We start from the raw sequence: 25,934 nt of genomic DNA, 5'->3' as shown, positions 1-25,934 counted from the left end.
ACATGATTCATATCATACGATATGTATTCACAATAATACTTGCTTCACTCTACTATTCGTGTGCTTCCTTACGTGGTTTATATATTGAACAAGCAAGCAGCCGCTGTGGACCGAGAGCGTCGTGATCAAATTCAAAGCATGTGCGTCCATTGAAACAAGAAAGCAAGTTGTATGAGGTAGAGAAAAAATGTACTCGAAGCAAGCATCCACGGAAGCATGAAACAAGTTGTATATAGCAGAAAAATACAAACTTAGTCACACCGAGAAAATATTCCATGCCAGCAGATGATTGCTTTGATCTAGTCATAATTTATGTACAATATATCAGTGTATATTGTTTGCTACACATAGACAATACAACGGCCAAAAAATTCTGTCAAGTGTAACATGGAATTGCCCCCAACCAATAAAATATTGTTGTTTCCATCAATCAGACACTGCTTCTAGAGATATTAGAATCTGCTTCCGAAAAAATAATATAATTTGCATCCAAAGAAATAAAAAAATTCCTAAACTTGAGCATGCTAGCACATTGTCTCTTCTTTGGACAATATCGTCACTAGCCTCTAAATCTTGTCCACCCACAATCTCCTCGCTGGGCATGGCAAGGCCATTGGCTCATTTGTGTCTTCCACAACACTGTAAATGTCGCACATACAGCTTTGAGGCTATGTGATGAGAAATTAAGCAATTGTTCGATTAATTTAATCCAATAATAAATCATGAACATGACATAGGCAGTGCTAATGACATACTGAATTTTGATAATGTACGCATGTACTAGGCAGATAGTAAAAACATCTACGCAAACCACTAGTACTGCACACATGAAAGTAAACAGGAGCGGGGTAAATGTGGTATACCCTCCAGTAGGCCAGTCGACCGTAGCAGCAGTGGAGGCGTCGGCCTCGTCGGCGATCCTCTTGTCAGCAGTGGCCTTCTCGGCAGCCGCGCGATCGGCGTCAGTGCTCATGGTGAAGATGAAGGTGACGCGGAAGTAGTCGACGTAGATGAAGTAGTTGAACAGAGGCGAGAAGTCGCGTAGGAGACGCTTCCCAAAACCTAATCGCCTCTCTCCCGTACAGGATCAGGAGAAGCGGGGTTTCGGAGGCCCGCTCTCCCGTCAGCCGTGTACGCGGTAGACGGGATGGGATCACCGAGGGCAGCAGCAGTGAAAGGAACGACCAGGGAACAGTAGAGGTGTGAAGCGTTGTATCTTTGGCTGAGCTACGATGCCTCATATATATAGCCAGTCGGGTAGGAGAACGGTCCAGCAATAAAACCGTTTAATTACAGAATGTTTCATCTCCATAAAAACACGTTTAATTACAGACGTTTCCATTTCCACAATTAAACGTATTTATTATGGACGTTTCCAGCAATGAATATGACGTCTCATATTCATTTTGTGTCTGTAATGGACTCTCCAATTTTGACCGGTAAACCATTGCATCGGCTCGGCTCATTCCCGCAACCCGCGGCGCGTCGCGTCGCGTCGTGACGGGCGGCGAAGGAGGAGCGCGCGTGTGGAACACCTCTCCTTCCTTCACACCAACTCATACTAGTGGGAGAATAGCTCACCTTATAAGTTGGTGTACATCTCTCTCAACTAGCCATGTGGGACTAAATTTCCCACCACTCCCTTGACAGCATGGGCCCTTAGGGATTTTCCTGAAATTGTTAAGTGGGCCATTAGCCCAACTAATATTCAGCAATCCCCCACCAGATCCCCAAGGCCCATGGTGTTGTCCTCTGTTCCAAACTCTGTTTTGATATACCCGTATTTTCAGTGGAGACCCGTTAAGGTTGAACATCCACCTAGAACAAAAAGCTACACTCCTTCACGACTGAACAATGGACTAGGCCTTGAATTGTCAATTTGGCGTGAAGGAGTTTCACCAAGTGTCTTACCAGTACTAGGCTGCCGAAGGCTGACCCCTCGGGTGGAGCATATTGGTCACTCCTGGCCTTTTCATGAACTTACTAGAGATCACCCTAATATCATAGACTATGACCAGTAGTCAGGCTCATATAGGTGTGTTTCTCCAAAGATCGTTCTGTAGGATAGCATCTTGCTTTTATAAGCCTTGGAACACATTAAGACAAAAGTCAACCTGCCATACAGTTACCGAGAGTTGTGCATCTCCAATGGAGTGGGTTAGTCAAAATACTCTTCTCAGTTAACCACTAGCTTGTTTTCCCAGGTCCTACTTCACGAGATCTCCGATCACATAGGTTGGGTTACCATCATGGCAACTCATGTGGATCTCATACCCATCTCCCTCGATGCATTATCTATCATAACACGCGATAGCCCTTTTGTAAAGGGATCTGCCAGATTCTTAGCCGTTTGGACATACTCCAACGCTATCACTCCGGAGTTTCATAGTTTTCTGACAGCTTTTAGTCTCATTCTTATGTGTTTGTTGGACTTCATGTTGTCCTTTGAACTCTTCACCTTAGTGATGACAGTCTGATTGTCACAGTTCATAAGGATAGCCGGAACCGGTTTATCAACCAATGGCAAGTCCATCAAAAGATCTTGAAGCCATCCTGCTTCGACACCAGATGTGTCTAATGTTGTTAATTCTGCTTCCATTGTTGATCTCGTTAAGATCGTTTGCTTGCAAGACTTCCAGGAAACAGCGCCACCTCCAAGAGTAAACATATACCCAGTTGTGGCCTTCATCTCATGAGCATCAGAGATCCAATTCGCGTCACTATACCCTTCAAGTACCGTCGGGTATCCGGTATAGTGAAGTCCATAGTTCATAGTACCCTTCAGATAGCGCATAACTCTTTCAACAGCACGCCAATGCACATCACCCGGTTTTGAAACAAACCGACTCAGTTTGCTCACAGCAAAGGCGATGTCAGGCCTTGTAGCTCTCGCTAGGTACATAAGTGAACCAATGATTTGAGAGTATCTTAATTGATCTATAGCCGTGCCTTTGGACTTTCGAATCAAGACGCTAGGATCATATGGTGTTTGAGATGGCGTGCAGTCCGCATATCCAAAACGACTCAACACCTTCTCAACATAATGGGATTGCAGAAGTGTCATCCCACCCTCATTATCTCTCAGTAGCTTGATGTTCAAGATAACATCAGCTACACCAAGGTCTTTCATCTCAAAGTTCTGAGATAGAAACGACTTGACCTCCTCAATGACTTTGAGGTTGGTTCCGAATAACAGTATGTCATCAACATACAAGCATAGTATAACTCCTTCGCCCCCACCACGGCGATAGTATACACATTTGTCAGCTTCATTAACAACGAAACCAACAGATGTCAGAGTTGTATTAAACTTATCATGCCATTGATTAGGTGCTTGTTTCAGGCCATACAAAGATTTTAGCAACCTACACACTTTTCCTTCCTGACCATCTATCACAAAGCCATCTGGCTGTTGCATGTAGATTTCCTCGTTTAGCTCTCCATTCAGAAAAGTCGTCTTAACATCCATCTGGTGGACGAGAAGACCATGCGAGGCCGCCAACGAGAGTAATACTCGAATGGTGGTCAGTCTGGCCACAGGTGAATAAGTATCGAAGAAATCTTCCTCTTCTTTCTGATCATAGTCCTTGGCCACAAGCCTAGACTTGTACTTTTCAATCGTACCATCGGGCCTAAGCTTCTTTTTGAACACCCATTTACAACCCAATGGTTTACAACCATAGGGGCGTTTAGTGATTTCCCATGTCCCGTTAGCCATGATGGAGTCCATCTCGCTACGGACCGCTTCTTTCCGGTAGTCAGCATCCGGAGACGCATAAGCTTCTGAAATAGAAGTGGGAGTATCATCCACAAGGTATACAAGGAAATCATCACCAAAAGACTTTGTAGTCCTCTGTCTCTTGCCCCTACCAAGGGTTTCCTTGTCATCCTCCTCAGTATTTCCATCATGTGTCTGTTCATAATATCCCATCGGAATGGCAGGTTCAGGAGTCTCATCAGATTCTAGCCTAGAAGTGCTTTGCATATCTCTCATAGGAAAAATATCCTCAAAGAATGTAGCATCTTTAGACTCCATAATCGTATCGACCTTCACGTCAGGTACCTCAGATTTCACTACCAGAAATCTATAGCCGACGCTATTCTTAGCGTAGCCCAAATTAACGCACCATGGTCTTTGGTCCAAGCTTATGCTTTTTGAGGATTGGCACATTGACTTTCGCCAAGCAGCCCCAAGTACGTAAGTATGAGAGTGTCGTTCTTCTCTTTTCCCATTGTTCATAGGAAGTGATCTCATTGTCTTTTGTCGGAACTTTATTCAGGACATGACATGATGTCAATATAGCCTCCCCCCACCATGCCTTGGATAAACCCGATGTATCTAACATGGCATTAACCAAATCTGATAGAGTACGGTTTTTCTGTTCGGCAACCCCATTTGACTGAGGTGAATAGGGAGGCGTCCTCTCATGAATAATTCTGTGTTCCGCACAGAAAGAATCAAACTCATTAGAGAAATACTCTCCACCACGATCTGACCGAACTCATTTTATTTTCTTTTCAAGTTGATTCTCAACTTCTGCCTTATAGATTTTAAAGTAGTGTAGAGCCTCATCTTTAGTGTTTAAAAGATATACATAGCAATATCTAGTAGAATCATCTATCAGTGTCATGAAGTATCTTTTTCCACCTTTAGTCAATACACCATTCATCTCACAAAGATCAGAATGTATGAGTTCTAACGGCGCCAAATGTCTCTCCTCCGCAGCCTTATGGGGCTTGCGAGGTTGCTTCGCTTGCACACACGAATGGCACTTAGAACCTTTGGCTAAAGTGAAACTTGGGATTAAATTCAATTTTGCCAACCGCGTCATACTACCAAAACCAATGTGACAAAGACATGAATGCCAAACTTCTGTTTCATTAACACTTGAATGAATATTGTTCACGACTTTATTACAAAAATCAGCGAGGGAAAAGCGGAACAGACCTCCACATTCATAACCTTTTCCAACAAACAGTCCATATTTCGTAACAACTACTTTATTAGACTCGAGTACCAATTTAAACCCTTCTCTACATAGAAGGGAACCACTAACAAGATTCTTCTTGATGGCGGGGACATGTTACACGTTCTTCAGTTGCACGATCCTTCCCGAAGTAAACTTCAGATCGACCGTGCCAACACCATGAACAGAAGCACTCGCGCTGTTCCCCATCAGTACGAACCCGTTACCTGTGGCCTGATAAGAAGAAAACAATGAAATGTCAGCACACACATGAATATTTGCACCTGTGTCAATCCACCAATTGGTAGACTGACAAACTGAAAATACAGTAAACAAATTACCGTACCCAGATGGCCCACTCTCATCGTTGCTCACAATCATGTTGACAGTCTTGGAGTCCTGTCCTGGCTTCTTAAACTTGTTTGGGCACTTGGCAGCCCAATGTTCATCTGAACCACAAGTGAAACAGCCACCCTTCTTCTTATCTTTCTTGAAGGTCTTCTTGCCCTTCTTTTTAAACTCGGTATTCTGTCGGACACCAGTCTTCCCCTTGGGCTTGTGAGGGTTGAAGTTCTTCTACACCACATTGGCAACAGAGGTCCCTTCGGTCCCTTTTCCGTGTGATTCCTTTGCCCTCGAATTCTGCTCGACACTCAGATGGCCAATGACATCCTCAACTGAGAATTCACGCCTCTGATGTTTTAGAGTAGTGGCAAAGTTCCTCCAGGAATTGGGTAACTTAGCGATAATGCAACCCGCGACAAATTTGCCTGGCAGCACACACTTGAGAAGCTCAAGCTCCTTAGCAATGCACTGTATCTCGTGAGCCTATTCCAATACAGAACGGTTTTCAACCATTTTGTAATCGTGGAACTGCTCCATAATATACATCTCGCTTCCAGCATCCGTTGCGCCGAATTTAGATTCGAGCGCCTCCCGCAAGTCCTTGGCAACCCGCATATGTAAGTATGCATCAACCAGCTTATCTCCGATCACGCTCAGAACGCATCCAACAAAGACGACGGTGGCCTCCCTGAACGCCTTCTCCTGTTCAGGAGCGATCGTTCCCGTGGGAGTAACACCGGCGACCCAGAACACGTTCATCGCCGTGAGCCATAAGACGGTTTTAGTCTGCCAACGCTTAAAGTACATCCACGTAAATGGGGCTGGTTTCAGTGTAGCAGCAAAACCATGGATCGAAAATTGCCTACACATATTAGATTTTTGGATTGATGAGAAATTAAGCAATTGTTCGATTAACTTAATCCAATAATAAATCATGAACATGACATAGGCAGTGCTAATGACATACTGAATTTTGATAATGTACGCACGTACTAGGCAGATAGTAGAAACATCTACGCAAACCACTAGTACTGCACACATGAAAGTATCACAAATGAGGCGAGTAGTCGCTCCCAAAAACCTAATCGCCTCTCTCCCGTACAGGATCAGGAGAAGCGGGGTTTCGGAGGCCTGCTCTCCCGTCAGCCGTGTACGCGGTAGACGGGATGGGATCACCGAGGGCAGCAGTAGTGAAAGGAACGACCAAGGAGCAGTGGAGGTGTGAAGCGTTGTATCTTTGGCTGAGCTAGCAACCCGCGGCACGCGCGCGCGTCGTGACGAGGCGGGCGGCGGAGGAGGAGCGCGTGTGGAACACCTCTCCTTCCTTCACACCAACTCATACTAGTGGGAGAAGAGCTCACCTTATAAGTTGGTGTACATCTCTCTCAACTAGCCATGTGGAACTAAATTTCCCACCACTCCCTTAACAGCATGGGCCCTTAGGGATTTTCCTGAAATTGTTAAGTGGGCCATTAGCCCAACTAATATTCAGCACTATGGCCACCGTGTTATCAAGGGCGGCGCCGAGTAGAACTGACAGATGGTTTGATCACCTACATTCCAAAAAGGTTGAACCGTGGAAGGAAAGCACCTACAACGAAGACAATGATTGTGAGCTGGATGTATAGAAGCAAAGCACCTACAACGAAGACAAAGATGTGGTACTATCCGGGTGCATGATTTTTTTCTACGGTTATAAGTAGGAGAAGCAGAAAAATGAAGAATTTAGTAGCAGCAAATGAGTGTCATACTTGAAGTTCGAGTTGCTGGTTAGATGAAAATATGCTATATACAAGATATATAGAAGATATACTATACACATGGGTTCAAAACTTCAAATTGAAGCATAGAATTAAAGCAAAACTAAAAATATTTGGCCACCAAGGGGATGTCTGTTTTGAGTTTTGACTCATAAACATATAGATTGATTTGGTTTTTTGGCATTTGGAAGCAAAATATAAAGACTCCAGAAGCACCTGTATAGAAATTTAGATGCAACAGAACTGAGAAGCACGAACGTACAAGTTGGGAACATATCTAAACTTGGATGGAAACATTAAAAATTGAAATCTTGTCAAAAACTAATATTATCATCCAGATTGTGAATCATAGTATTACTCTGATCTGCAATTCTTCATAAGAAATTTACCAAAATTGCTAGATTAAATAGTGGTCCACTATAAATTGGATATAACAGATTCACTCAACAAAATTTATCATAGCCAGCATTGCATCCACAGTAACAAATCAAATCAACTGATTAAAAAGGAATCAAACATGAGATGAATCAAACATAGTTCGGCTGAGTACTTACCAGGGGTGATGGCTAGGATGCGCGTGCAACTTCTTTGCGGTTCTGAAACGGCGCTGTTGCGGGCCGGCGACGGGGGTTGGTGAGAGCAGTGTTCCGGCGAAGTAGACGGGAGCGGGACGCAGCACCGGCGACGTGGAGCAGCTGTAGCCTTGGTGCGGAGCTGGTCGTGGAAGAGGTAGCCGTCACGGAGCTGTGGTGCGGAGCAGGTCGTGGCGGAGGTAGCCGTCGTCGTGAGCAGCGACCGCAGCGAGCTCGGGGCTGGATCGACTCGCCCGGGAGATGCGAGACTGGGTGGGGTGGGTGGGCCTAGCAGTCTAGATTTACTCGGAAAGGCTAAATTCTAGCATTAATTTGAGGTTAAATTCCAGCGTTAATGATGGGAACCATACAAATATAGGCCGTGTGAGCAAATAAAATCAACGGACCACGGCCAGTCTGACGGATGTTTGTTATCAGACTACTGATACAAAGGGTTTCCCTTATTAAAACTCAATGTTTGGGATACAAATGATGTGATCCTAGCCACAAATGGCAGCCCATGGTAGAGAAACGCCGGACTTAACTAAAAAATGAGTTTCATGGTTACAGTCTCTAGGTTCATAACAAAATATTACATCAAGGAAATCTCTACGCCCGTGGTCTATCTCACCCAACACCGAGGCATAAATAGAAGCTGCCCCATTTTTCATATTTGTCACCACCTTCAAGCAGTCTGATGCAACATGCAGCTGGTGGACATTAAGATGATAAGATCTGATGCTAAAGCTAAAGGTTCATGGGCCTCTAGGGATGCCGGATCTACAAGGACTTCAAAAACTACTGCAGAAGCACCGAGAAATAGACCATTTTTGTTTATGTAAACAACTGCTGCAGCACCTCGGTTTTCTTGACGACATAAGAGCATCTCCACTCGTTCGGCCCCTAGGGGCTTGAAATAGCGCCGCATGAAGACGCGACGGCGGAAAAAACGGCGTGGGGAGCCTCGGGTTCCCAGCCCCCCTCCCCCCAGGTCGCCCCCAGGCGTCGATTTCGACCCACTTTCGACGGAAATTGACCCACTTTTGGCCCATTTTCGACGTAAATTGGCCCACTTTCAGCGCAAATTGGACCAATTTCGGTCCATATTTGGCGTGCTTCGGCTCAAATTCAATAGAAGCAATTTTTATCACATAGTTTATCACAGAAAATCAATACAAATCAAATAGTTCAACAAATAAAAACTCATATTTCATCACACGTCGAGCTAGGCGTTGCCCTTGAGCCTCCATAGGTGCTCCACCAGATCGTGCTACAGTTGTTGATGCACCTGTGGGTCTCGGATCTCCTGAAGCATATTGAGGAAGGCAGTCCAGATTGCCAGTAGCTGGTGATCAACTTGTGCAAGAGGACCCTGCCTGTAATATGGTTCAGTGTCAAACACTGGCTTTTCCTGCTCGCTCTCAATGATCATGTTGTGCAAGATGACACAACAATGTTGGGAATCGTAGCATAATTTTAAAATTTTCCTACGCTCACCAAGATGCATCTATGGAGTATACTAGCAACGAGGGGAAAGGAGTGCATCTACATACCCTTGTAGATCGCGAGCGGAAGCGTTCCAATGAACGTGGATGACGGAGTCGTACTCGCCGTGATCCAAATCACCGATGACCGAGTGCCGAACGGACGGCACCTCCGCGTTCAACACACGTACGGTGCAGCAACGTCTCCTCCTTGATCCGGCAAGGGGGAAGGAGAGGTTGATGGAGATCCAGCAGCACGACGGCGTGGTGGTGGATGTAGCGGGATGCCGGCAGGGCTTCGCCGAGCTTCTACGAGAGAGAGAGAGGTGTAGCAGGGGAGGAGGGAGGCGCCCAAGGCTGTAGGTTGCTGCCCTCCCTCCCCCCTTTATATAGGCCCCCTGGGAGGGGGGGGCGCCGGCCAGATCCCATCTAGGGTGGGGGGCGGCGGCCAAGGGGGGGAAAGGGGTGCCTTGCCCCCCAAGGCAAGTGGGAAGCCCCCCCACCCTAGGGTTCCCAACCCTAGGCGCATGGGGGGAGGCCCATGGGGGGCGCCCAGCCCACTAGGGGCTGGTTCCCTTCCCACTTCAGCCCACGGGGCCCTCCGGGATAGGTGGCCCCACCCGGTGGACCTCCGGGACCCTTCCGGTGGTCCCGGTACAATACCGGTAACCCCCGAAACTTTCCCGGTGGCCGAAACTTGACTTCCTATATATAATTCTTCACATCCGGACCATTCCGGAACCTCTCGTGACGTCCGGGATCTCATCCGGGACTCCGAACAACTTTCGGGTTTCCGCATACATATATCTCTACAACCCTAGCGTCACCGAACCTTAAGTGTGTAGACCCTACGGGTTCGGGAGACATGCAGACATGACCGAGACGCCTCTCCGGTCAATAACCAACAGCGGGATCTGGATACCCATGTTGGCTCCCACATGTTCCACGATGATCTCATCGGATGAACCACGGTGTCGAGGATTCAATCAATCCCGTATACAATTCCCTTTGTCAATCGATATGTTACTTGCCCGAGATTCGATCGTCGGTATCCCAATACCTTGTTCAATCTCGTTACCGGCAAGTCTCTTTACTCGTACCGCAATGCATGATCCCGTGACTAACGCCTTAGTCACATTGAGCTCATTATGATGATGCATTACCGAGTGGGCCCAGAGATACCTCTCCGTCACACGGAGTGACAAATCCCAGTCTCGATCCGTACCAACCCAACAGACACTTTCGGAGATACCCGTAGTGCACCTTTATAGTCACCCAGTTACGTTGTGACGTTTGGCACACCCAAAGCACTCCTACGGTATCCGGGAGTTACACGATCTCATGGTCTAAGGAAAAGACACTTGACATTGGAAAAGCTCTAGCAAACGAAACTACACGATCTTTTATGCTATGCTTAGGATTGGGTCTTGTCCATCACATCATTCTCCTAATGATGTGATCCCGTTATCAATGACATCCGATGTCCATAGTCAGGAAACCATGACTATCTGTTGATCAACGAGCTAGTCAACTAGAGGCTTACTAGGGACATGTTGTGGTCTATGTATTCACACATGTATTACGATTTCCGGTCAATACAGTTATAGCATGAATAATAGAAAATTACCATGAACAAAGAAATATAATAATAACCATTTATTATTGCCTCTAGGGCATATTTCCAACAGTCTCCCACTTGCACTAGAGTCAATAATCTAGTTACATTGTGATGAATCGAACACCCATTGCGTCCTGGTGTCGATCATGTTTTGCTCTAGGGAGAGGTTTAGTCAACGGATCTGCTACATTCAAGTCCGTATGTACTTTACAAATATCTATGTCTCCATTTTGAACACTTTCACGAATGGAGTTGAAGCGACGCTTGATATGCCTGGTCTTCCTGTGAAACCTGGGCTCCTTCGCAAGGGCAATGGCTCCAGTGTTGTCACAGAAGAGAGTCATCGGGCCCGACGCATTGGGAATCACCCCTAGGTCGGTAATGAACTCCTTCATCCAAACTGCTTCCTGTGCTGCCTCCGAGGCTGCCATGTACTCCGCTTCACATGTAGATCCCGCCACGACGCTTTGCTTGCAACTGCACCAGCTTACTGCTCCTCCATTCAAAATATACACGTATCCGGTTTGTGACTTCGAGTCATCCAGATATGTGTCGAAGCTAGCGTCGACGTAACCCTTTACGACGAGCTCTTCGTCACCTCCATAAACGAGAAACATATCCTTAGTCCTCTTCAGGTACTTCAGGATATTCTTGACCGCTGTCCAGTGTTCCATGCCGGGATTACTTTGGTACCTTCCTACCAAACTTACGGCAAGGTTTACATCAGGTCTGGTACACAGCATGGCATACATAATAGACCCTATGGCCGAGGCATAGGGGATGACACTCATCTTTTCTATATCTTCTGCCGTGGTCGGGCATTGAGCCGTGCTCAATTGCACACCTTGCAATACAGGCAAGAACCCCTTCTTGGACTGATCCATACTGAACTTCTTCAATATCTTGTCAAGGTATGTACTCTGTGAAAGACCAATGAGGCGTCTTGATCTATCTCTATAGATCTTGATGCCTAATATATAAGCAGCTTCTCCAAGGTCCTTCATTGAAAAACACTTATTCAAATAGGCCTTTATACTTCCCAAGAATTCTATATCATTTCCCATCAATAGTATGTCATCCACATATAATATGAGAAATGCTACAGAGCTCCCACTCACTTTCTTGTAAACACAGGCTTCTCCATAAGTCTGTGTAAACCCAAACGCTTTGATCATCTCATCAAAGCGAATGTTCCAACTCCGAGATGCTTGCACTAGCCCATAGATTGAGCGCTGGAGCTTGCATACTTTGTTAGCATTCTTAGGATCGACAAAACCTTCCGGCTGCATCATATACAACTCTTTCTTAAGGAAGCCATTAAGGAATGCCGTTTTGACGTCCATCTGCCATATCTCATAATCATAGTATGCGGCAATTGCTAACATGATTCGGACGGACTTCAGCTTCGCTACGGGTGAGAAAGTCTCATCATAGTCAACTCCTTGAACTTGTCGATAACCCTTAGCGACAAGTCGAGCCTTATAGATGGTCACATTACCATCCGCGTCCGTCTTCTTCTTAAAGATCCATTTGTTTTCTATGGCTCGCCGATCATCGGGCAAGTCAGTCAAAGTCCAGACTTCGTTTTCATACATGGATCCTATCTCGGATTTCATGGCTTCTAGCCATTTGTCAGAATCCGGGCCCGCCATCGCTTCTTCATAGTTCGAAGGTTCACCGTTGTCTAACAACATGATTTCCAGGACAGGGTTGCCGTACCACTCTGGTGCGGAACGTGTCCTTGTGGACCTACGAAGTTCAGTAACTTGATCTGAAGCTTCATGATCATCATCATTAACTTCCTCCCAAGTCGGTGTAGGCACCACAGGAACATTTTCCCGCGCTGCGCCACTTTCCGGTTCGGAAGGGGTGACTCTCACCTCATCAAGTTCCACTTTCCTCCCACTCAATTCTTTCAAGAGAAACTCCTTCTCCAGAAAGGACCCGTTCTTGGCAACGAAGATCTTTCCTTCGGATCTGAGGTAGAAGGTATACCCAATAGTTTCCTTAGGGTATCCTATGAAGACGCATTTTTCCGACTTGGGTTCGAGCTTTTCAGGTTGAAGTTTCTTGACATAAGCATCGCATCCCCAAACTTTTAGAAACGACAGCTTAGGTTTCTTCCCAAACCATAATTCATACGGTGTCGTCTCAACGGATTTCGACGGAGCCCTATTTAAAGTGAATGCGGCAGTCTCTAAAGCATAGCCCCAAAATGAGAGCGGTAAATCGGTAAGAGACATCATAGATCGCACCATATCCAATAGAGTGCGATTACGACGTTCGGACACACCATTTCTCTGAGGTGTTCCAGGCGGCGTGAGTTGTGAAACTATTCCACATTTTCTTAAGTGTGCACCAAACTCGTGACTTAAATATTCTCCACCACGATCTGATCGTAAGAATTTTATTTTCCTGTCACGTTGATTCTCAACCTCACTCTGAAATTCCTTGAACTTTTCAAAGGTTTCAGACTTGTGTTTCATGGTAGATATACCCATATCTACTTAAGTCATCAGTGAGAGTGAGAACATAACGATATCCTCCGCGAGCCTCAACACTCATTGGACCGCACACATCGGTATGTATGATTTCCAATAAGTTGGTTGCTCGCTCCATTGTTCCGGAGAACGGAGTCTTGGTCATCTTACCCATGAGGCATGGTTCGCACGTGTCAAATGATTCGTAATCAAGAGACTCCAAAAGTCCATCTGCATGGAGCTTCTTCATGCGCTTGACACCAATGTGACCAAGGCGGCAGTGCCACAAGTATGTGGGACTATCGTTATCAACTTTACATCTTTTGGTATTCACACTATGAACATGTGTAACATCACGTTCGAGATTCATCAAAAATAAACCATTGACCAGTGGGGCATGACCATAAAACATATCTCTCAAATAAATAGAACAACCATTATTCTCGGATTTAAATGAGTAGCCATCTCGAATTAAACGAGATCCAGATACAATGTTCATGCCCAAAGCTGGCACTAAATAACAATTATTAAGGTTTAAAACTAATCCCGCGGGTAGATGCAGAGGTAGCGTGCCGACGGCGATCACATCGACCTTGGAACCATTCCCGACGCGCATCGTCACCTCGTCCTTTGCCAGTCTCCGTTTATTCCGTAGTTCCTGTTTTGAGTTACAAATATGAGCAACCGCACCGGTATCAAATACCCAGGAGCTACTACGAGTACTAGTAAGGTACACATCAATTACATGTATATCACATATACCTTTGGTGTTGCCGGCCTTCTTCTTGTCCGCTAAGTATTTGGGGCAGTTCCGCTTCCAGTGACCACTTCCCTTGCAATAAAAGCACTCAGTCTCGGGTTTGGGTCCATTCTTTGACTTCTTCCCAGTAACTGGTTTACCGGGCATGGCAACTCCCTTGCCGTCCTTCTTGAAGTTCTTCTTACCCTTGCCCTTCTTGAACTTAGTGGTTTTATTCACCATCAACACTTGATGTTCTTTTCTGATTTCCACCTCCGCTGATTTCAGCATCGAATATACCTCAGGAATGGTCTTTTCCATCCCCTGCATATTGTAGTTCATCACAAAGCTCTTGAAGCTTGGTGGAAGCGACTGAAGGATTCTGTCAATGACCGCGTCATCTGGGAGATTAACTCCCAGCTGAGTCAAGCGGTTGTGCAACCCAGACATTCTGAGTATGTGCTCACTAACAGAACTGTTCTCCTCCATTTTACAGCTGAAGAACTTGTCGGAGACATCATATCTCTCGACCCGGGCATGAGCTTGGAAAACCAACTTCAGCTCCTCGAACATCTCATATGCTCCATGTTTCTCAAAACGCTTTTGGAGACCCGGTTCTAGGCTGTAAAGCATGCCGCACTGAACGAGGGAGTAATCATCAGCACGCTGCTGCCAAGCGTTCATAACGTCTTGGTTCTCTGGGAATGGTGCATCACCTAGCGGTGCTTCTAAGACATAATCTTTCTTGGCTACTATGAGGATGAGCCTCAGGTTCCGGACCCAGTCCGTATAGTTGCTGCCATCATCTTTCAGCTTGGTTTTCTCTAGGAACGCGTTGAAATTGAGGACAACGTTGGCCATTAGATCTACAAGACATAGTGTAAAGATTTTAGACTAAGTTCATGATAATTAAGTTCATATAATCAAATTATTTAATGAACTCCCACTCAGATAGACATCCCTCTAGTCATCTAAGTGATACATGATCCGAATTTAACTAGGCCGTGTCCGATCATCACGTGAGACGGACTAGTCAAGATCGGTGAACATCTCCATGTTGATCGTATCTTCTATACGACTCATGCTCGACCTTTCGGTCCTCCGTGTTCCGAGGCCATGTCTGTACATGCTAGGCTCGTCAAGTCAACCTAAGTGTATTGCGTGTGTTCCGAGGCCATGTCTGTACATGCTAGGCTCGTCAACACCCGTTGTATTCGAACGTTAGAATCTATCACACCCGATCATCACGTGGTGCTTCGAAACAACGAACCTTCACAACGGTGCACAGTTAGGGTGAACACTTTCTTGAAATTATTATAAGGGATCATCTTACTTACTACCGTCGTTCTAAGCAAATAAGATGCAAAAACATGATAAACATCACATGCAATCAAATAGTGACATGATATGGCCAATATCATCATGCTCCTTTGATCTCCATCTTCGGGGCACCATGATAATCTTCGTCACCGGCATGACACCATGATCTCCATCATCATGATCTCCATCATTGTGTCTTCATGAAGTCGTCACGCCAACGATTACTTCTACTTCTATGGCTAACGCGTTTAGCAACAAAGTAAAGTAATTTACATGGCGTTATTCAATGACACGCAAGTCATACAAAATAATAAAGACAACTCCTATGGCTCCTGCCGGTTGTCATACTCATCGACATGCAAGTCGTGATTCCTATTACAAGAATATGATCAATCTCATACATCACATATATCATTCATCACATCTTCTGGCCATATCACATCACATAGCACTTGCTGCAAAAACAAGTTAGACGTCCTCTAATTGTTGTTGCAAGTTTTTTTACGTGGTTTGTAGGTTTCTAGCAAGAACATTTTCTTACCTACGTATGACCACAACGTGATTTGCCAATCTCTATTTACCCTTCATAAGGACCCTTTTCATCGAATCCGTTCCGACTAAAGTAGGAGAGACAGACACCCGCTAGCCACCTTATGCAACTAGTGCATGTCAATCGGTGGAACCTGTCTCACGTAAGCGTACGTGTAAGGTCGGTCCGGGCCGCTTCATCCTACAATGCCGCCGAAACAAGAAAAGACTAGTAGCGGCAAGAAGAATTGGCAAACTCAACGCCCACAACTGCTTTGTGTTCTACTCGTGCATAGTAACTACGCATAGGCCTGGCTCATGATGCCACTGTTGGGAATCGTAGCATAATTTTAAAATTTTCCTACGCTCACCAAGATGCATCTATGGAGTATACTAGCAACGAGGGGAAAGGAGTGCATCTACATACCCTTGTAGATCGCGAGCGGAAGCGTTCCAATGAACGTGGATGACGGAGTCGTACTCGCCGTGATCCAAATCACCGATGACCGAGTGCCGAACGGACGGCACCTCCGCGTTCAACACACGTACAGTGCAGCGACGTCTCCTCCTTCTTGATCCAGCAAGGGGGAAGGAGAGGTTGATGGAGATCCAGCAGCACGACGGCGTGGTGGTGGATGTAGCGGGATGCCGGCAGGGCTTCGCCGAGCTTCTACGAGAGAGAGAGGTGTAGCAGGGGAGGAGGGAGGCGCCCAAGGCTGTAGGTTGCTGCCCTCCCTCCCCCCCCTTTATATAGGCCCCCTGGGAGGGGGGGCGCCGGCCAGATCCCATCTAGGGTGGGGGCGGCGGCCAAGGGGGGGAAAGGGGTGCCTTGCCCCCCAAGGCAAGTGGGAAGCCCCCCACCCTAGGGTTCCCAACCCTAGGCGCATGGGGGAGGCCCATGGGGGGCGCCCAGCCCACTAGGGGCTGGTTCCCTTCCCACTTCAGCCCACGGGGCCCTCCGGGATAGGTGGCCCCACCCGGTGGACCTCCGGGACCCTTCCGGTGGTCCCGGTACAATACCGGTAACCCCCGAAACTTTCCCGGTGGCCGAAACTTGACTTCCTATATATAATTCTTCACATCCGGACCATTCCGGAACCTCTCGTGACGTCCGGGATCTCATCCGGGACTCCGAACAACTTTCGGGTTTCCGCATACATATATCTCTACAACCCTAGCGTCACCGAACCTTAAGTGTGTAGACCCTACGGGTTCGGGAGACATGCAGACATGACCGAGACGCCTCTCCGGTCAATAACCAACAGCGGGATCTGGATACCCATGTTGGCTCCCACATGTTCCACGATGATCTCATCGGATGAACCACGGTGTCGAGGATTCAATCAATCCCGTATACAATTCCCTTTGTCAATCGATATGTTACTTGCCCGAGATTCGATCGTCGGTATCCCAATACCTTGTTCAATCTCGTTACCGGCAAGTCTCTTTACTCGTACCGCAATGCATGATCCCGTGACTAACGCCTTAGTCACATTGAGCTCATTATGATGATGCATTACCGAGTGGGCCCAGAGATACCTCTCCGTCACACGGAGTGACAAATCCCAGTCTCGATCCGTACCAACCCAACAGACACTTTCGGAGATACCCGTAGTGCACCTTTATAGTCACCCAGTTACGTTGTGACGTTTGGCACACCCAAAGCACTCCTACGGTATCCGGGAGTTACACGATCTCATGGTCTAAGGAAAAGACACTTGACATTGGAAAAGCTCTAGCAAACGAAACTACACGATCTTTTATGCTATGCTTAGGATTGGGTCTTGTCCATCACATCATTCTCCTAATGATGTGATCCCGTTATCAATGACATCCGATGTCCATAGTCAGGAAACCATGACTATCTGTTGATCAACGAGCTAGTCAACTAGAGGCTTACTAGGGACATGTTGTGGTCTATGTATTCACACATGTATTACGATTTCCGGTCAATACAGTTATAGCATGAATAATAGAAAATTACCATGAACAAAGAAATATAATAATAACCATTTATTATTGCCTCTAGGGCATATTTCCAACAGTCTCCCACTTGCACTAGAGTCAATAATCTAGTTACATTGTGATGAATCGAACACCCATTGCGTCCTGGTGTTGATCATGTTTTGCTCTAGGGAGAGGTTTAGTCAACGGATCTGCTACATTCAAGTCCGTATGTACTTTACAAATATCTATGTCTCCATTTTGAACACTTTCACGAATGGAGTTGAAGCGACGCTTGATATGCCTGGTCTTCCTGTGAAACCTGGGCTCCTTCGCAAGGGCAATGGCTCCAGTGTTGTCACAGAAGAGAGTCATCGGGCCCGACGCATTGGGAATCACCCCTAGGTCGGTAATGAACTCCTTCATCCAAACTGCTTCCTGTGCTGCCTCCGAGGCTGCCATGTACTCCGCTTCACATGTAGATCCCGCCACGACGCTTTGCTTGCAACTGCACCAGCTTACTGCTCCTCCATTCAAAATATACACGTATCCGGTTTGTGACTTCGAGTCATCCAGATATGTGTCGAAGCTAGCGTCGACGTAACCCTTTACGACGAGCTCTTCGTCACCTCCATAAACGAGAAACATATCCTTAGTCCTCTTCAGGTACTTCAGGATATTCTTGACCGCTGTCCAGTGTTCCATGCCGGGATTACTTTGGTACCTTCCTACCAAACTTACGGCAAGGTTTACATCAGGTCTGGTACACAGCATGGCATACATAATAGACCCTATGGCCGAGGCATAGGGGATGACACTCATCTTTTCTATATCTTCTGCCGTGGTCGGGCATTGAGCCGTGCTCAATTGCACACCTTGCAATACAGGCAAGAACCCCTTCTTGGACTGATCCATACTGAACTTCTTCAATATCTTGTCAAGGTATGTACTCTGTGAAAGACCAATGAGGCGTCTTGATCTATCTCTATAGATCTTGATGCCTAATATATAAGCAACTTCTCCAAGGTCCTTCATTGAAAAACACTTATTCAAATAGGCCTTTATACTTCCCAAGAATTCTATATCATTTCCCATCAATAGTATGTCATCCACATATAATATGAGAAATGCTACAGAGCTCCCACTCACTTTCTTGTAAACACAGGCTTCTCCATAAGTCTGTGTAAACCCAAACGCTTTGATCATCTCATCAAAGCGAATGTTCCAACTCCGAGATGCTTGCACTAGCCCATAGATTGAGCGCTGGAGCTTGCATACTTTGTTAGCATTCTTAGGATCGACAAAACCTTCCGGCTGCATCATATACAACTCTTTCTTAAGGAAGCCATTAAGGAATGCCGTTTTGACGTCCATCTGCCATATCTCATAATCATAGTATGCGGCAATTGCTAACATGATTCGGACGGACTTCAGCTTCGCTACGGGTGAGAAAGTCTCATCATAGTCAACTCCTTGAACTTGTCGATAACCCTTAGCGACAAGTCGAGCCTTATAGATGGTCACATTACCATCCGCGTCCGTCTTCTTCTTAAAGATCCATTTGTTTTCTATGGCTCGCCGATCATCGGGCAAGTCAGTCAAAGTCCAGACTTCGTTTTCATACATGGATCCTATCTCGGATTTCATGGCTTCTAGCCATTTGTCAGAATCCGGGCCCGCCATCGCTTCTTCATAGTTCGAAGGTTCACCGTTGTCTAACAACATGATTTCCAGGACAGGGTTGCCGTACCACTCTGGTGCGGAACGTGTCCTTGTGGACCTACGAAGTTCAGTAACTTGATCTGAAGCTTCATGATCATCATCATTAACTTCCTCCCAAGTCGGTGTAGGCACCACAGGAACATTTTCCCGCGCTGCGCCACTTTCCGGTTCGGAAGGGGTGACTCTCACCTCATCAAGTTCCACTTTCCTCCCACTCAATTCTTTCAAGAGAAACTCCTTCTCCAGAAAGGACCCGTTCTTGGCAACGAAGATCTTTCCTTCGGATCTGAGGTAGAAGGTATACCCAATAGTTTCCTTAGGGTATCCTATGAAGACGCATTTTTCCGACTTGGGTTCGAGCTTTTCAGGTTGAAGTTTCTTGACATAAGCATCGCATCCCCAAACTTTTAGAAACGACAGCTTAGGTTTCTTCCCAAACCATAATTCATACGGTGTCGTCTCAACGGATTTCGACGGAGCCCTATTTAAAGTGAATGCGGCAGTCTCTAAAGCATAGCCCCAAAATGAGAGCGGTAAATCGGTAAGAGACATCATAGATCGCACCATATCCAATAGAGTGCGATTACGACGTTCGGACACACCATTTCTCTGAGGTGTTCCAGGCGGCGTGAGTTGTGAAACTATTCCACATTTTCTTAAGTGTGCACCAAACTCGTGACTTAAATATTCTCCACCACGATCTGATCGTAAGAATTTTATTTTCCTGTCACGTTGATTCTCAACCTCACTCTGAAATTCCTTGAACTTTTCAAAGGTTTCAGACTTGTGTTTCATGGTAGATATACCCATATCTACTTAAGTCATCAGTGAGAGTGAGAACATAACGATATCCTCCGCGAGCCTCAACACTCATTGGACCGCACACATCGGTATGTATGATTTCCAATAAGTTGGTTGCTCGCTCCATTGTTCCGGAGAACGGAGTCTTGGTCATCTTACCCATGAGGCATGGTTCGCACGTGTCAAATGATTCGTAATCAAGAGACTCCAAAAGTCCATCTGCATGGAGCTTCTTCATGCGCTTGACACCAATGTGACCAAGGCGGCAGTGCCACAAGTATGTGGGACTATCGTTATCAACTTTACATCTTTTGGTATTCACACTATGAACATGTGTAACATCACGTTCGAGATTCATCAAAAATAAACCATTGACCAGTGGGGCATGACCATAAAACATATCTCTCAAATAAATAGAACAACCATTATTCTCGGATTTAAATGAGTAGCCATCTCGAATTAAACGAGATCCAGATACAATGTTCATGCCCAAAGCTGGCACTAAATAACAATTATTAAGGTTTAAAACTAATCCCGCGGGTAGATGCAGAGGTAGCGTGCCGACGGCGATCACATCGACCTTGGAACCATTCCCGACGCGCATCGTCACCTCGTCCTTTGCCAGTCTCCGTTTATTCCGTAGTTCCTGTTTTGAGTTACAAATATGAGCAACCGCACCGGTATCAAATACCCAGGAGCTACTACGAGTACTAGTAAGGTACACATCAATTACATGTATATCACATATACCTTTGGTGTTGCCGGCCTTCTTCTTGTCCGCTAAGTATTTGGGGCAGTTCCGCTTCCAGTGACCACTTCCCTTGCAATAAAAGCACTCAGTCTCGGGTTTGGGTCCATTCTTTGACTTCTTCCCAGTAACTGGTTTACCGGGCATGGCAACTCCCTTGCCGTCCTTCTTGAAGTTCTTCTTACCCTTGCCCTTCTTGAACTTAGTGGTTTTATTCACCATCAACACTTGATGTTCTTTTCTGATTTCCACCTCCGCTGATTTCAGCATCGAATATACCTCAGGAATGGTCTTTTCCATCCCCTGCATATTGTAGTTCATCACAAAGCTCTTGAAGCTTGGTGGAAGCGACTGAAGGATTCTGTCAATGACCGCGTCATCTGGGAGATTAACTCCCAGCTGAGTCAAGCGGTTGTGCAACCCAGACATTCTGAGTATGTGCTCACTAACAGAACTGTTCTCCTCCATTTTACAGCTGAAGAACTTGTCGGAGACATCATATCTCTCGACCCGGGCATGAGCTTGGAAAACCAACTTCAGCTCCTCGAACATCTCATATGCTCCATGTTTCTCAAAACGCTTTTGGAGACCCGGTTCTAGGCTGTAAAGCATGCCGCACTGAACGAGGGAGTAATCATCAGCACGCTGCTGCCAAGCGTTCATAACGTCTTGGTTCTCTGGGAATGGTGCATCACCTAGCGGTGCTTCTAAGACATAATCTTTCTTGGCTACTATGAGGATGAGCCTCAGGTTCCGGACCCAGTCCGTATAGTTGCTGCCATCATCTTTCAGCTTGGTTTTCTCTAGGAACGCGTTGAAATTGAGGACAACGTTGGCCATTAGATCTACAAGACATAGTGTAAAGATTTTAGACTAAGTTCATGATAATTAAGTTCATATAATCAAATTATTTAATGAACTCCCACTCAGATAGACATCCCTCTAGTCATCTAAGTGATACATGATCCGAATTTAACTAGGCCGTGTCCGATCATCACGTGAGACGGACTAGTCAAGATCGGTGAACATCTCCATGTTGATCGTATCTTCTATACGACTCATGCTCGACCTTTCGGTCCTCCGTGTTCCGAGGCCATGTCTGTACATGCTAGGCTCGTCAAGTCAACCTAAGTGTATTGCGTGTGTTCCGAGGCCATGTCTGTACATGCTAGGCTCGTCAACACCCGTTGTATTCGAACGTTAGAATCTATCACACCCGATCATCACGTGGTGCTTCGAAACAACGAACCTTCGCAACGGTGCACAGTTAGGGTGAACACTTTCTTGAAATTATTATAAGGGATCATCTTACTTACTACCGTCGTTCTAAGCAAATAAGATGCAAAAACATGATAAACATCACATGCAATCAAATAGTGACATGATATGGCCAATATCATCATGCTCCTTTGATCTCCATCTTCGGGGCACCATGATAATCTTCGTCACCGGCATGACACCATGATCTCCATCATCATGATCTCCATCATTGTGTCTTCATGAAGTCGTCACGCCAACGATTACTTCTACTTCTATGGCTAACGCGTTTAGCAACAAAGTAAAGTAATTTACATGGCGTTATTCAATGACACGCAAGTCATACAAAATAATAAAGACAACTCCTATGGCTCCTGCCGGTTGTCATACTCATCGACATGCAAGTCGTGATTCCTATTACAAGAATATGATCAATCTCATACATCACATATATCATTCATCACATCTTCTGGCCATATCACATCACATAGCACTTGCTGCAAAAACAAGTTAGACGTCCTCTAATTGTTGTTGCAAGTTTTTTTACGTGGTTTGTAGGTTTCTAGCAAGAACATTTTCTTACCTACGTATGACCACAACGTGATTTGCCAATCTCTATTTACCCTTCATAAGGACCCTTTTCATCGAATCCGTTCCGACTAAAGTAGGAGAGACAGACACCCGCTAGCCACCTTATGCAACTAGTGCATGTCAATCGGTGGAACCTGTCTCACGTAAGCGTACGTGTAAGGTCGGTCCGGGCCGCTTCATCCTACAATGCCGCCGAAACAAGAAAAGACTAGTAGCGGCAAGAAGAATTGGCAAACTCAACGCCCACAACTGCTTTGTGTTCTACTCGTGCATAGTAACTACGCATAGGCCTGGCTCATGATGCCACTGTTGGGAATCGTAGCATAATTTTAAAATTTTCCTACGCTCACCAAGATGCATCTATGGAGTATACTAGCAACGAGGGGAAAGGAGTGCATCTACATACCCTTGTAGATCGCGAGCGGAAGCGTTCCAATGAACGTGGATGACGGAGTCGTACTCGCCGTGATCCAAATCACCGATGACCGAGTGCCGAACGGACGGCACCTCCGCGTTCAACACACGTACAGTGCAGCGACGTCTCCTCCTTCTTGATCCAGCAAGGGGGAAGGAGAGGTTGATGGAGATCCAGCAGCACGACGGCGTGGTGGTGGATGTAGCGGGATGCCGGCAGGGCTTCGCCGAGCTTCTACGAGAGAGAGAGGTGTAGCAGGGGAGGAGGGAGGCGCCCAAGGCTGTAGGTTGCTGCCCTCCCTCCCCCCCCTTTATATAGGCCCCCTGGGAGGGGGGGCGCCGGCCAGATCCCATCTAGGGTGGGGGCGGCGGCCAAGGGGGGGAAAGGGGTGCCTTGCCCCCCAAGGCAAGTGGGAAGCCCCCCCACCCTAGGGTTCCCAACCCTAGGCGCATGGGGGAGGCCCATGGGGGGCGCCCAGCCCACTAGGGGCTGGTTCCCTTCCCACTTCAGCCCACGGGGCCCTCCGGGATAGGTGGCCCCACCCGGTGGACCTCCGGGACCCTTCCGGTGGTCCCGGTACAATACCGGTAACCCCCGAAACTTTCCCGGTGGCCGAAACTTGACTTCCTATATATAATTCTTCACATCCGGACCATTCCGGAACCTCTCGTGACGTCCGGGATCTCATCCGGGACTCCGAACAACTTTCGGGTTTCCGCATACATATATCTCTACAACCCTAGCGTCACCGAACCTTAAGTGTGTAGACCCTACGGGTTCGGGAGACATGCAGACATGACCGAGACGCCTCTCCGGTCAATAACCAACAGCGGGATCTGGATACCCATGTTGGCTCCCACATGTTCCACGATGATCTCATCGGATGAACCACGGTGTCGAGGATTCAATCAATCCCGTATACAATTCCCTTTGTCAATCGATATGTTACTTGCCCGAGATTCGATCGTCGGTATCCCAATACCTTGTTCAATCTCGTTACCGGCAAGTCTCTTTACTCGTACCGCAATGCATGATCCCGTGACTAACGCCTTAGTCACATTGAGCTCATTATGATGATGCATTACCGAGTGGGCCCAGAGATACCTCTCCGTCACACGGAGTGACAAATCCCAGTCTCGATCCGTACCAACCCAACAGACACTTTCGGAGATACCCGTAGTGCACCTTTATAGTCACCCAGTTACGTTGTGACGTTTGGCACACCCAAAGCACTCCTACGGTATCCGGGAGTTACACGATCTCATGGTCTAAGGAAAAGACACTTGACATTGGAAAAGCTCTAGCAAACGAAACTACACGATCTTTTATGCTATGCTTAGGATTGGGTCTTGTCCATCACATCATTCTCCTAATGATGTGATCCCGTTATCAATGACATCCGATGTCCATAGTCAGGAAACCATGACTATCTGTTGATCAACGAGCTAGTCAACTAGAGGCTTACTAGGGACATGTTGTGGTCTATGTATTCACACATGTATTACGATTTCCGGTCAATACAGTTATAGCATGAATAATAGACAATTACCATGAACAAAGAAATATAATAATAACCATTTATTATTGCCTCTAGGGCATATTTCCAACAAACAAGTCATGCCTCCCACATTTGATCTTTCGACCAGGTCTGGACGGGGTACCGGACAAGAGCAAATCGAGATTGGAGCACGCCAAATGCCCGCTCGACATCCTTCCTGCGAGCCTCCTAAGGAAGAGCTTTCGGCTCATCCGATAACGGCACCGAAATACTTTCTCGCTGTGCAATGGAGCGTCGGCGAAGTAGTCGACGTAGAGCAAGCAATAGCCTTCCAGTCGATGCCTCTACTTTGCATTCAGCCAGCCCACCGCTGAGCCACCTCGCCGCGGCTTTGCATTGCTCGCGAACAGGCCGCCCAAAGCGGCGAGGACCATGATATGCTCTTCGTCCTGGGCGTCGGCATCGGCTTCCTCCTCCAGCAGCGTCGGGAACGCCTCCTCGTAGTACGAGTCCATCGCTGAGCAGACAAATCTCCGAACACCTGGCGGGCGGGAAACCTTGCCCTGCGTGGCCGGAGCACCGGAAAGATCGCCCAGGAACGGAGTGGAGGCTGCCGCGATGAACCCTCTCTTTTCCGCCTGACAGTGGTGGCCTAGGCGCGTTTTCCCTTTCCCTGGAGCCCCCAAGCACCCCCCAGCGCGTTGGGTTCGGCCTGGGATCGCCGGGCCAAAATATGGGACGAGCCGGCGGATTTCGGCGTCCTAGGGACGCGAGTGAGGTTTTTTCGGGGATGACGCAAAAAAAGTCACCCTGGGGGCCTATTGGGGACACGAGTGGAGATGCTCTAAGCCACCATCAACTAAACTTTGCACCATCGCTTCCGGAGGAATCCATTTACGAGCCGTACGTTGGACATTTGGACATGCTAGGGAGTTGGGTTTTTTTGAAATAAATCAAACCTTTATTCATTAGAAATAACCAGTACATCATTTGTGAGGATCATAACAATTTTATTTAGAGGCTCCTCAAACCAATCCGAAGTCGAAGAAAATCTAGTTAGTCTAGCAAGTTCATGAGCTACTTTATTTGCCTCTCTATTACAATGTTCGAATGCTAGGGAGCTGGGTTTGCATGTATTGGCGATC

At 46.7% G+C, this 25,934-nt stretch overlaps 1 protein-coding gene and 1 long non-coding RNA gene across 2 annotated transcripts; both read right to left on the bottom strand.

The window, feature by feature from the left end:
* Window positions 1-4,859: 4,859 nt before the first annotated feature.
* Window positions 4,860-6,174, bottom strand: LOC141042518 (uncharacterized). The gene is made up of 2 exons (XR_012205640.1): window positions 5,314-6,174; window positions 4,860-5,201 (listed from the first exon to the last, which is right to left on the bottom strand). It is a non-coding gene; the product is annotated as an uncharacterized lncRNA (long non-coding RNA).
* Window positions 6,175-6,477: 303 nt separating this feature from the next.
* Window positions 6,478-25,304, bottom strand: LOC109746936 (uncharacterized). Its single transcript, XM_073505893.1, has 4 exons — window positions 25,138-25,304; window positions 7,627-7,913; window positions 6,870-6,903; window positions 6,478-6,763 (listed from the first exon to the last, which is right to left on the bottom strand). Exons 1-4 carry the CDS (start codon window positions 25,302-25,304, stop codon window positions 6,736-6,738), a joined length of 516 nt encoding a protein of 171 aa, XP_073361994.1. The 3' UTR covers window positions 6,478-6,735.
* Window positions 25,305-25,934: the final 630 nt, after the last annotated feature.

This window comes from Aegilops tauschii, chromosome 1 (assembly GCF_002575655.3).
Source record: "Aegilops tauschii subsp. strangulata cultivar AL8/78 chromosome 1, Aet v6.0, whole genome shotgun sequence".
Taxonomy (NCBI): Eukaryota; Viridiplantae; Streptophyta; class Magnoliopsida; order Poales; family Poaceae; genus Aegilops; species Aegilops tauschii.
The sequence above is the reverse complement of the archived record's forward strand: the minus strand, read 5'-3'. Positions and strand labels throughout refer to the sequence as shown.